At 42.1% G+C, this 12,931-nt stretch overlaps 1 protein-coding gene across 1 annotated transcript; it reads right to left on the bottom strand.

The window, feature by feature from the left end:
- Positions 1 to 3,826: 3,826 nt before the first annotated feature.
- LOC310778598 (ankyrin repeat and SOCS box protein 9-like) lies at positions 3,827 to 9,414 on the bottom strand (the record flags this gene model as incomplete). Its single annotated transcript, XM_083639074.1, has 7 exons — positions 3,827 to 3,840; positions 3,952 to 4,143; positions 6,614 to 6,748; positions 7,779 to 7,929; positions 8,906 to 9,013; positions 9,102 to 9,181; positions 9,330 to 9,414. 7 exons carry the CDS (start codon positions 9,412 to 9,414, stop codon positions 3,827 to 3,829), a joined length of 765 nt encoding a protein of 254 aa, XP_083495200.1.
- Between the last annotated feature and the right edge of the window lie 3,517 nt (positions 9,415 to 12,931).

Genomic DNA, 12,931 nt, shown 5'->3' with positions numbered 1-12,931 from the left:
TTATTCCCTCAGACAGATTCCTCCCTCCTGATTGTCTGGAGATGGCACTAATTACAGGGCTCTGGCAGGTCTTTCCAGGGAGTCTCAGAAGTCGGAACTCCTCCACAGTATTGATTTAACATTAAACGGCGGTAAATCGAAACCAGGCTCAATGTGCGGCTGGCCCCAGGTACTCATGCAATGTTTGAGGGGACAATGATTTACTTCAAGTGGTAAATTGGGACAGGGAAATCGATATAAAGTTAATGAGTAGCCTATTGCAAGTAACAGAAAGCTGTGTGGGAGTTGCGCAACTGTTGCTCTCATCACCGTGGAGAGGATCTTGATCCACATATGGCAAACTAAACTACCTTGTGTTTTCTGTTGAAATCAAGGGTTTTAACGTGATGATCAACATTACTCAGTCCCCATAACAATGGTTCAGTTTTTACCACAGGATTTAGTTAGTGAGAGCAAAATTAATAAGATAGACTATGGTGGGGCAAATTAGACTGGGCCACCATAGTCTAGGTAATTAATGGGAAACGCTGGTTGTATTACTTCCATAAAGGGCTTGATATCTCTGCCGAACTACGTATGCGAGCTGCGCAGGGCAGGCGAGGCCGCGCAGCGAGTGAGCCCAGATGCCTAGTGCTATATCAGGCATGTCCAAAGTCCGGCCCTGGGGCCAATTGTGGCCCGCAGACAGATTTTAAGTGGCCCTCGGCTTGTCTCTCAAAATATACAGTAGGTACTACCTGTATACTGTATGTGGCCCTCCACACAGTATTGGTTAATCAAGCAAGTTCAATTTGCATTTTTTCCCCTTCATCTAATGATGACAGTACTATCTATCATACAGTTTGTACAAGCACCAAGTAGGAACAGCACATGCAGAACTAATGTTTTCAGAAATACTTACATTTTACATCCAGTGTACATTTGTATGTGATTTTTTATTTTATTTTTTTATAACCCATGTGATGCGAGAAACACCTGGCCCCCCGGCATTTTCCCATGATCTAATCTGGACCCCATTCAAAACAGTTTGGACACCCCTGTGCTACAGTATATAATCCAGTGTGCAGTGACACAAAAGGACAGGCTGACGCCAATGAGCAGATACTTTAGTGAAAGGGTTTATTCTTCATACACCAGAAAGGCTTTCTGCCTCATCACTGTCTTCCTTACCTTTCCATCTATCCCCAACCTGTTTTCTGCTTCCCATCCATATATGCTACTGTCTGTTGGCTCCCTGAGGGGCTTCATGTACAGACTGATACAGAGAGGTCTTAGAGAGGAGAGAAGGCCATAGGCAGCCAGCTTTCTTCCACCTAGTACTCTCATACATGGCTTTGTTACATCCAGGCTGGACTACTGTAACTGTTCTCCTTGGAGTACACTATGCCCAAAACTCACCTGACGCAGATCTTTGGAATACACCGCTCCCACCCTCCAGCACTCACACGTGGCTCCCAGTCCAATATTGCATTCAGTACAAGATCCCCCTGCTCATCTTCAAGTCCCTCCATGGTCTTGCCCTTCCCTTTCTCACTGACCTCCACCCCAACTCTCTTCTCCCCCCATACCACTTTCACACCAAGGGGATAATAACCAACCAATAAATAAATAAATAACCAAGGTTATTCCCAGGTTGATTTTGGGTATGCACTTGCATGCACTATGCACTAAAAAGCACTCAAATCCAATACTTATAAAGAGGTGTGTCCTATTTGTCTAGTAATAATTTCTGGTGGTAGGCTATTGATTTGGAGTCATGACTAAATCCCATGACTTTTCCAAAACTTTCAAGGATTTTGAACCTCCATGACTTTTCCAGGTTTTCCATGACTGTGGGAACCCTGTAATGGCCTATGCTAATTGTTATGCATCTCTCCCGGGTAGTCCCAGTCCTATCTGAATTGTCATGACCAGGGATTAACCCGTGTTGACTGACTCAGAGTGAACTGACTCGGGTTGAACATGGGTCAAATAACCCTCGTCCAACCATGTAAGTGGTGTCAGTCCCCACTGATAATGTGATAGGGCCGTATATAGGTTTGAGGGCCCCAAGCTGTGGAACACTGCCCCAGGATCTTCATGCTTCTCTTTTCAAACTTGCCTTCCCTCTCTCTTATGCCCTGTTGGTACAACTCTTGGACGTTTTTATTATTCGTATTATGCTAATAATTTGTGCCTCGTTAGTCCCTTATATTTACAGTCCATGGTTAGTCCGAAGGAATTTTCCAGCATTTCCCCATGTTTGGCATAGCGATCAATTTCATGCAGTTTACATGAAGTGTAAACGTGTGCCGGAAATGGTGGAAAATATTAACAGTTAAAAAATAAAAAAAATAAATCTGTTTTGGGGCTTTTTTGCTACACAACGAGGCCTTTTTATATGCTTTATATTTTTTGTTAAATCTGACGGCAAAAAAATAAGTTACTAATAAAAAGGTCCTTTCAGTGTGTTAATTTAAATTACTGATGCATTAACCATAAGGAGTATTTTAATGTTGTATGTAAAACTACTTCTGTTGGTTGTGAGTGAAAAGTATTGATTGATTGTTTATTGATTGATAGCTGATCATTATTGACGAGGGGTGGGTGATAACATTGTCTTCCAGGGAGCCGCCGTCTGTTGGACGGCTCCCTGGAAGACAATTTATCACCCTTTTCACTGACAGGATCATTTAAACTCTAACAATGTAACAGATTTTAAGAGCTCATTATATATTTTGGTTGTAAAATATGATGGTATTCTGCAAAGTAACAGTCATCAGATAAATGTAGTGGAGTAAAAGGTATATTCTCCTGGCCTCTGAATTGTAGTGGAGTCTCACAAAGTAGTGTCAGTACATCAGAATTGTACTTAATCATGTACTCGAGTACATGTAGGCCTACTTCGTTACTTTCCACCTCTGAAGCATGTACTTGAGTACATCTAGGCCTACTTAGTTACTTTCCACCTCTGGTTTTTGAACATTTTAATGTCTTGAATTTTGTGCAGTGTCTCTGGATACCTGGAAAGGTGCTTAAAATAAAATGTAAGGTATTGCTAGGAGAAATCTTTTGGGAAATTAAGAATGATACCCACACTCACACTGAACTTTCATTATCACTCATATTTATGGGACTTGTGTGGACAAAATTATTCAGAGCATCAAGAGGATGTTGAGATGAGATGTTGCTGCTTCAGGCAGAGGACAAACACAAATGACTATCATAAAATCAGCCACCACACTGTAACTGTAACTGCTAGATTTGTGAGGCTGGGCTATTTTTCTCTGTATGTGCTCTATGTTTCATAATATGTTTTTGTCCCTGTGTCGTGCATCATAAATAGCCATAAGATCACACACTGTAGGTAGCCTACAAATAACTTGATATCAATTGTTAATCACGTTTTAAAGGTGCTTTGAAAAGGCAACGCAAACATAAAACAGGAACTAAAAACACAAAGTTCCTTGCTCCAAGATGTTGAAGTCCCTATATAAGTCCAATGTGAACTTGGCAATCAGTTAAGAGTCTAATTTAATATCAATTAGTTTACAGCGGTCTATCATAATGAGAAATTTTATCACCACCATCACAATCATACAGTGCATGAACTATGAATTCCTCTTCCATCAAGATGACGCAAGTACACCCCCTATTGACCTACAATTGAAATGCATCAAATCTGAAGTAGAAAGCCTTTACATTACAACAAACGGACATGTCAATGCCCTTCATGGTGTGCTTGGTGGAGAAGATATTGTTTCAGTTCTGTGGAGGTGAAGGTCACAAATCCACACCAGTCTGTCCTTGCCCACAATGATCCTGATGTACAGCCGCCACAGCGGCATTAACGGGACGCTCCTGAGCAAGGCATCAAGGGCGGGAGAAGCCATGACAGAGAGATGTTTGGATCTACTGTTCGGCCATGCAAAGCGCCACAGTCAGCCTATTTGGTTAGTTTGGAAGGAATACCCCCGGCTTGTCCCAGGAGCCTCTCCACCAGGCTGTTGGGAGGTGCGAGCTCCAGTGGCTGTTTGCCCTCAGAGTTCCTGAGGGAGCGATCGGCCCCGTGCTCCAGCAGGAGGGACACCAGCTCAGGACTGGACAGGCGGGCAGCCATGTGCAGGGGGGAGTCCCCACACACACTCCTGTTCACACTGGCACCTGAAGGAGAGCACAACCAACACAACCAATGAATGCCATGCCACACACTGATGTTCCCATAGACGGAGTATGACATGAGGGGCCCCTGGGCCTGGATGCATAAAAGGGCCCCCCTCATAGTGCACATGCACACAATTAAGGCCAGAATAATAACAAAGAGATACATTCACCTGCATCTCAACAGGCCACCTGAACACTCAAAGCCAACAGCACAAGAATAGATACAGTCACCTCTATCTCAATACAGGCTCCAAACTTTTTTTACCACCAGCCAAATGGCTAGTAAATGTTCAAATTTTACCAGCATTTGGCTGGTGGCTGGTGCAAATTTGGGGCCCTGTCTCAACACAGGATTTACAGCACAGGTACATTCAAATAAAGCCAGAAGCAAAAGCACAATAACCTTCTAATTGTCCATAGACTTATGGAACATTTAGTAAAAAATGAAATATAGGGTTAGGCCCTAAGGGATTGTTAGACCTGCCAACCTAACAACATCCCACAAATGTAATAAATCACAAACACAATACAAATCTGCAGCCGTTAATAATAATCCCAAGAACGTAATAAGTTTTCCCCAAACATAATAGCAGTTGCCTACCACAAACATTGAATTTCCTGCAATCATAATAACTTACTTTTGCAGGGATTTGTTACAGTATGTTTGCAGGCAGGTGAAAATCTGCCGCTTTCAAAATTTGTATAACTTTCCACAAATGTAATAAATCGCTAATATAATCAGAATCTGCAGCTTATACAAGGTAGCCATTGCAGCAGGGGACCCCAAACTTCCCCTTGCCTGACCACATTAGCCAGCTGTGACTGGGGGATCCCGAGGCGTTCCCAGGCCTGCTTGGAGATATGTGTCCATATCTTGCGAATTTTGACGCAACAGTTGTGCTGGGCAATTAGCGCCGTGCTTTAGTGCACTTAGAGGCGTGTCCAAGTCATTGCACTATTTTCCACAGCGCGCATCTGCCCGCTTGTGGTGGCACAAGTAATATAAATATTCACCACCGGCGTGGTCAGGGTGTTAGATCTACACAACCATTCAGATTCCCCTCTCTCATCCCCTTGGGGGGGGGGGGGGGGGGGGGGGGGGGGGCATGGGAGAGAGAGGGGAGGGAGAGATGGGAGAGAGCAGGGGGAGGGAGGGGGGAGAGGAGAGAGAGCAGCTGCTTGTTGTTGGCTTTCAGTTTGGCCATGGTTAGGCATAGCGGTGAAGTGCACTCTACTGAGTGCACTTTTCTACTTTTCTTTATGATTTTCTGTGTAGCCTCCGAGAGAGATGGTTCCAACATGTTGCTTGAGGAGGAGAAAGGAGTCTTAAAAGCATCATGTCTCACCCCTCTATTCGATGCAGCCCATTGTCCTCTATTAATAGGAATAGGACAAACTGTAGTGGGCTTGAGAATGCATGAGGCTTCCTGTGATGACGAGCTGTATCTTACCTGCGAGCTGAAATGTCATTAGACCTGTTTCAAGGCTCTTAAGTGCTCTAGTCTCTCCGCTCTCGCTGTGTGCACCTGTCTACCGGCTAATACAAATATAATGCTAGATGGAAGTTCAATAAGTATAGAGTGGATTGTTTTTCTCATGCAGCATTTCAAGAGTGGACATTATTTATGCCCTGTGTTGTGGAAAATCTGCAGAAATCTGCTGATAAGCTTAGAAATCCATTCAAAAAAAGTTTCTCATCTCTTATAAAGTCAGTCACTTCAACTTTAATTCCAGTTTCTGAAATGATGGAGCAGAGCTTTTGCACACCTAAAAATGAGAAGGGCAAGAGCCAAGTAAAGTGAAAAGTGAAAGTTTGTGGGAAATGACGTATTAGGTTTGTGGTAGGAAACTGCTATTACGTTTGTGGTAAACTTATTACGTTAGTGGGATTATTACATCATCATTAAAAGCTGCAGATTTGTATTACGTTTATGGTTTATTACGTTTGTGGGATGTTGTTATTACGTTGGCGGGTCTAACATGGATCATTTCGTCCCAGCCCCGGCCAAGATACGCGGTGGCCCTGCAAAGAGGCTCTGGGTTATGGGCCCCCTGAGCCCTTGTGCCCGATAGGCCCGTTCAGTAATGCATCCCTGGATGTTCCTATAAAATGGGAAATTCCAATTGGTAAAGAGTCTGAGTTCTGAAAATGGTTGTCTCCTTTGAGACTGAAATTAGATTTTGATTACCTTACATAAGGCACCAGTTTAACCTCTTTTAATATTTGCATAAACGATTTTGGGAGCATGGGAAACAATGCGGGTTGTTTTCCTATTTTTGAGTGGCAACATTATTATTGATTTGTCTGACTCATCTTCTTTTGTAAAGCATTTGCAACAGTAGCAGAAGTACCAGGCCACTCTTCAACCTGAAAGATTGATGTTTACAAAAACAACTGAGCCACACAGGACGCGTCTTCCCCCCTGTGTATTTCTTTCGGAAGTAAATGTAAATTGAAAAGAATTCATACCGAGCTGAAGCAATTTCCTCATAGTACTCAGATGCTGATTGAAGCAGGCAACGTGGAGAGGGGAACCTGATTGATCAATATGCTGATCCACATCTGCACCATGCTGAGCGAGAGTCTCAATGCACTCTGGGTGACCTAGACAAGAGATACCAGGATCATCAGAACGAGACGTGCCGTGCATGAAAGGATCTGCTGAGAAAACTGCTTGCACGACATTGCACCCTGGGCAATAATCTGCTATTCTGTTACATATCCCACAACACATGGCTTTATACAGTATATACACATTATATACTGTACATACTAGGGGTGTCACAATATATCGTCCCACGAAATTTCGCGATAGTAAAACGTCACGATATGTATCGTTGAGATGAAATCTCATATCGTGATTTTTTTTTTTTTTTTTTTTTTCAAAAGTAGACAAAGAAACGTCTTTGTTTGTTGAAGTTCAATGTGTGGAAAGTAGTTCAGTTGAACAAGTCTCTGAAGAGACACATGAGAAGTTATACAGGAGAGAAACCATTCAATTGAGTTTCTGGCAAAACTGTTTACTTGACAGGAAAAACTGAAGATGCATAAAAAATAGACTAAGAAAAGTCTTGTTGTTTGAGTTTGAAGAAAAACTGAAGATGCATAATGAGAATTTATACTGCTGAGAAACCTTTTAGTTCAAAGTAAATCTAAGTGACGGTGTAACTCATTCTATTTCAAGATAAGCCTTATCTCCAATCTCATGTTTTTTCTAGTTGTTATTGTAATAACAATTTCCCACAACAGCATGTTTTGTATTTGTGCATTTCAAATAAAATACTACTTTTCCAGTCATATATTGTCATTATTCAAGTTTAAAAAAATATTGTTAAAATCGTATCGTATCGTATCGTTATCGTGAACCCAGTATCGTGATACGTATCGTATCGTGAACTGAGTGTATCGTGACACCCCTAGTACATACACATATAGGCCTACATTATATACATACACATATACATATATTTGTATCCCACAACACACGGCTTTATATATACATATAGGTACACACACACACACACACAGCTTCTTGTCTGATGTTTTAGCATTCTGTGCATTTCGTAGAAGCTGAGTAAGCTGTGTAGATCAGTGTAGATGATCTGTGTACATGCTGAGGAACGCGACCTCTAACCTTCGGCTGCAGCCCTGTGCATCGGGGAACTCAGCTGGCCGGCTCCCATGGGAGTGGCTCCGTGCTGAAGGAGCAGCGACACGCAGGTCACATGACCCCGAGCACAAGCCTCTGACAGGGCCGTCTTTCCATCCATCGTTGGAGAGTTCACCTGAGGACCAGCAAACAGATCACCTGACATTCAGGAACAAGTTGAAGTCATGGGAAAGTAATGACACAAGGGGGAATTAATGTTTTACTTACATGCAGACTCTGACATATGTCAGCATTCTGTATGAAAATAATATGGAGTTACAAATAAAGATGTTATGCTATGTTATGAAGCCTTAAAGTACCTAAAATCCTCCAATGATTATTATATACATATAGCACACAGACTAGCTATCGAACATGTGACTTTGTATCCAGTGAACTTTACTGGTTTAACAATAGCAGTAGTTTTTAGCCCTGTTCAAAACTGTTCCCTATTACAGAAATAGTGGACGAGTGTGTGTGTTCGCCATTTTCTACTAGTGTCTGACTCATTCTCAACTGTTAAATTGATTCACTATAGTCCACTATAAAATACTCACGTCACAATGCACTGCAATTTCTTTCTAGTACATTTTCTCCCATATACCACTAATGCAATGCGGTCATGTTTACCAAAGGAGAAGAAGAGTGAGCTAGTGTCAGAAACGTGTTTGATCATTGGGGGAATAGCTAGTGAGTGAGTGAGTGCATGAGTGAACCATTCCAAACACGGCTTTTGTGTGCAGATGTGTGCTTGTTAATGGGTTACAGTGTATGTCTGGCTGTGTCTGCAGCATGTGTGTGTGTGTGTGTGTGCGCGCATGCCTGTGTGTGTGTGTGTGTGTGTGTGTGCGCGTGCATGTGTGCGTGCGTGTGTGTGTGTATGTGTGTCACACTGTGTGTGGTTAATCTCCTACTAATATGCACCCCACACACAGTTAAATCCAGCAATAATTGCTATGGTTTCCTTCTAACTAGAAAATCCTTTTAGAAGTTATTTCAATGGAAATATAGTGGTGATGATAGAACGCAAAGCACACTATCTTGATTTGGGGTTGCCTTACATTCAGTCATGTTCACAAACAGTGTAACCACACTATAGTAGCCTTACTGACATTTGCCCCGTTTTCCACCAGAAGCTTGGTGCAAGCCACATGGCCTTGTATACATGCTCCATGCAGGGGAGAGACCTGGTCCAGAGTGCTGAGATTCACACAGGCGCCCTGTGAACATGACACAGCAGCACACCTAGAGTTAGTTGAATAGTATCGACTTGACCTGAACTACAAAATCCCACACGTTTTTTTTTACCTGAGCAATGAGGCTGCGCAGAGTGAGGATACGTCCGTTAAAGGCTGCATCGTGAATTGGAGACCAATCTGATTCAATGTCTTAGTAGAGATACATTATGGACAAAACATAATGCTCAAATTAAACTGTATCATACATTCACATACAGTCATGTAAATGGTATTACTTTACAATGACATGTTGAGACTTGCTGTGTACAGGAGCAGTTGCAGCCAAAGTGCTACTCACCACTCATCAGAGGGTTCGAGAGAAATGCAGCAGGTCCAGTTTGACATGTATTGTCTCGTGGATTCTCTTTGTGCCCGGCAGACATAGTCCACAATAGAGTTCCAAAAGCTGTTTTATGGCCTGGGTGTTTGGCCCAATAGATTTGGTAACAACAAGAGAGGCTGACCTGTGTGACATCTGAAATGTGCCCGGTCCTCATGTCACAGCACTGTGATGTCAAGACAGAGTGTCTGCCACATAGGAAGCAGGCTGTTTTGAATATATAGTATAATGTAGTGCATGGTTGTCAGTTCTCAACCAGTGAAGGTGCAGGGGGGGAGCCAGGGCCTAGTGAGGTCTGTAATTTGACACTGTTAAATGTTAACCCATAGCCTCCAGTTGGAGAGAGGTGGTATTGTGTGTGTGTGTGTGTGTGTGTGTGTGTGTGTGTGTGTGTGTGTGTGTGTGTGTGTGCGTGCGTGTGTGTGTGTGTGTGTGTGTGTGTGTGTGTGTGTGTGTGTGTGTGTGTGTGTGTGTGTGTGTGTGTGTGTGTGGGGGGGGGGGGGGATTGGTTGTTTACTAATACAATAGCTGACAGGAAATAAACTAGGTTCCAAACTGTTCCCTAGCAACAGAATTCCAGTGAAACCATGGACAGACATTTCGATATAAGTATTATGGTTTTGGGAGAGGTATGGCTGGCCCACGCATATTGTGGTTATTAATTTAGGCTACTGTTAGCAGCAGCAGACGGCTCACTCCGATCACGCTTACAGCTCTTCCCATGGAAATACAAACAAGTGCCTGCAGGCCCATCCTGTTCCATGAGCGGCATAATCCTCTGTGATCCATGGGAAAATGTGTTGATGAGCCGTGCCGACCAGCAGATGGCAGCAACAGAGAGCAGACGTGCAAAAGACAGCAGAAAGCAGCTCAATATTCTAATTGTGTTCCTTAGGGAGGAGTTAATCCCTGGCAGCAGGCTACACGCTTACCATACAATTGACTTTGTGCCTTAATTGTCAGGGAAGGTGCATATGGATTAGAATGCCATTGTACAAACCCACTGAAGGCCCTCTCTGTGCTGAATAATGACAGCCCTGCCTTGATGCCCCCCCCCCCCCGAATAAATATCTGCCTCAAATGTTTGCCCATTTCCTCCGTTTTCATTCCAAACGAGCATGTCCAACCTCTTCTGTATCTATAGCTACATGTAACATGTCCAACCTCTTCTGTATCTATAGCTACATGTAGCATGTCCAACCTCTTCTGTATCTATATCAACATGTAGCATGTCCAACCTCTTCTGTATCTATAGCTACATGTAGCATGTCCAACCTCTTCTGTATCTATAGCTACATGTAGCATGTCCAACCTCTTCTGTATCTATATCAACATGTAGCATGTCCAACCTCTTCTGTATCTATAGCTACATGTAGCATGTCCAACCTCTTCTGTATCTATAGCTACATGTAACATGTCCAACCTCTTCTGTATCTATATCAACATGTAGCATGTCCAACCTCTTCTGTATCTATAGCTACATGTAGCATGTCCAACCTCTTCTGTATCTATAGCTACATGTAGCATGTCCAACCTCTTCTGTATCTATAGCTACATGTAGCATGTCCAACCTCTTCTGTATCTATAGCTACATGTAGCATGTCCAACCTCTTCTGACTGTATCTATAGCTACATGTAGCATGTCCAACCTCTTCTGTATCTATAGCTACATGTAGCATGTCCAACCTCTTCTGTATCTATAGCTACATGTAGCATGTCCAACCTCTTCTGTATCTATAGCTACATGTAGCATGTCCAACCTCTTCTGACTGTATCTATAGCTACATGTAGCATGTCCAACCTCTTCTGTATCTATAGCTACATGTAGCATGTCCAACCTCTTCTGTATCTATAGCTACATGTAGCATGTCCAACCTCTTCTGTATCTCTAGCTATATCTACATGCCTGCAAAGCAGAGGTGAAATTAAGCTAAATATAGGCATCATCAAGCGAGCCACTGCAAAACCATTCATCTCATATATCTAGAAAGCAAGATGTACCCCCCCCCCCCCCCCCCCCCAAAGAAAAGAAAAGAAAAGATTATTTTAAACTTTTTCCTTATTGTCATGAATCTACGGAGGGTGTTATTGCAGGTTTCCTATTTCTATGCAGGGACAACACATTTTTTAACCCTTTGTAGCACATATCTGACCTTTTCAAGGCCTTCTAAACAGAAAGAAAACATAAAATCTGATCTCCACCTGTTTAGACAGCAATGATGAAAAGAATACAGCCCACACCCCTGTACCCTGTAATGACATGTAACTAGGAGGGAATTAACGTTGCTTTAGAATACAGTCCCTGTAGTTACCCTGTAATGACATGTAACTAGGAGGGAATTAACATTGCTTAAAGTTTAGAATACAGCCCGCGCGACTGTAGTTACCCTGTATAATAGGTACCGGATAGTTACGGAATAACTACAGTATAAGTACCCTGTAATAACAGAATAGGTACCTGGTAGTTACAAAATTAGGTAGGCTACGGTATAAGTTCTGTCCCCTTTATTACCCCTATCCATAAATTCAGATTTTGTTACCCTGCTTACCCTGTAAATTCAGATTTTGTTACCCTGTACATACCCTGTAAATTGCATGCTGTATATTCTAAAGGATTACCAATAGGTTTATATTAGGTCGTAATCCAGACAGCTTTTGTAGCCTACTTCTATGACTTATACAAAGAATGAAGGTCTGACTCCAAGCAAGCATCCAGCTGTGGCCTCCCGCAGGATATCTGGGTACAACATGCCTGCAAATTAGAGGAGAAATAATCACAAATTGAATTATCGGTATTCATCAGTGTGTAATTGTAAACCACAGCAAAAGATCTAATCTAGAGATCAAAAGCTACCAGACAAGATTAATCAGTAACACTTTACAATAATGTAGTAGTTACTAGTAAACTAATCATTAACTAATAGTTAGTTAATGAGTAGCTAATGAATAATTTGTCATTAGTCAATCACTAGTTAATCATAGATAATGAGTAGGTAGTCATTAGTTAATGATTAGTATCTAAGTTCCTGAGTAGAGTAGTTAATCATTACTTAATGATTACTAAATGTCAGCTCGTGAGTAGTTAATCATTAGTTACTGATTAGTGGTCAATTCAATAGATGGTTAATGATTAGTAGCCTACAGTAAATGAGAGTTTGTGAATATATAGAGTAGTTAATCATTAGTTACAGTACATTTAAAAAATCATCGAGGTTGAGAACACAAGAGAACACAATAAAACATCATGGACCATGTTGGAAATAAGTGTTTACACTTTTACATGCTATCCTTTGGATCTTTTCTTGTCTCTATATCCATGAATAAAGTAAATCAAAAGGTTTATTTTCATTGGACTTTTTAAAGATTTAAAGCCCTGAGAAAACCTACCTTCAGAAGTCTGGCCTGGTGGCACAGAGAGTTGGCTTGCTGCCTGGTATTATAGAGACCTCAGTCACGTTTGAAGTCGTGGGTTCGATCCTCAGTCAGTTTTGAATGTCGACAGCCAGAGGAAAGAGTCATTTAAAGCCCTGAGAAAACCTGCATTAAGAGGGCAGGTGGCA

Source organism: Poromitra crassiceps (genome assembly GCF_964638095.1).
Source record: "Poromitra crassiceps genome assembly, chromosome: 6".
NCBI classification, from domain to species: Eukaryota; Metazoa; Chordata; class Actinopteri; order Beryciformes; family Melamphaidae; genus Poromitra; species Poromitra crassiceps.
The sequence above is the reverse complement of the archived record's forward strand: the minus strand, read 5'-3'. Positions and strand labels throughout refer to the sequence as shown.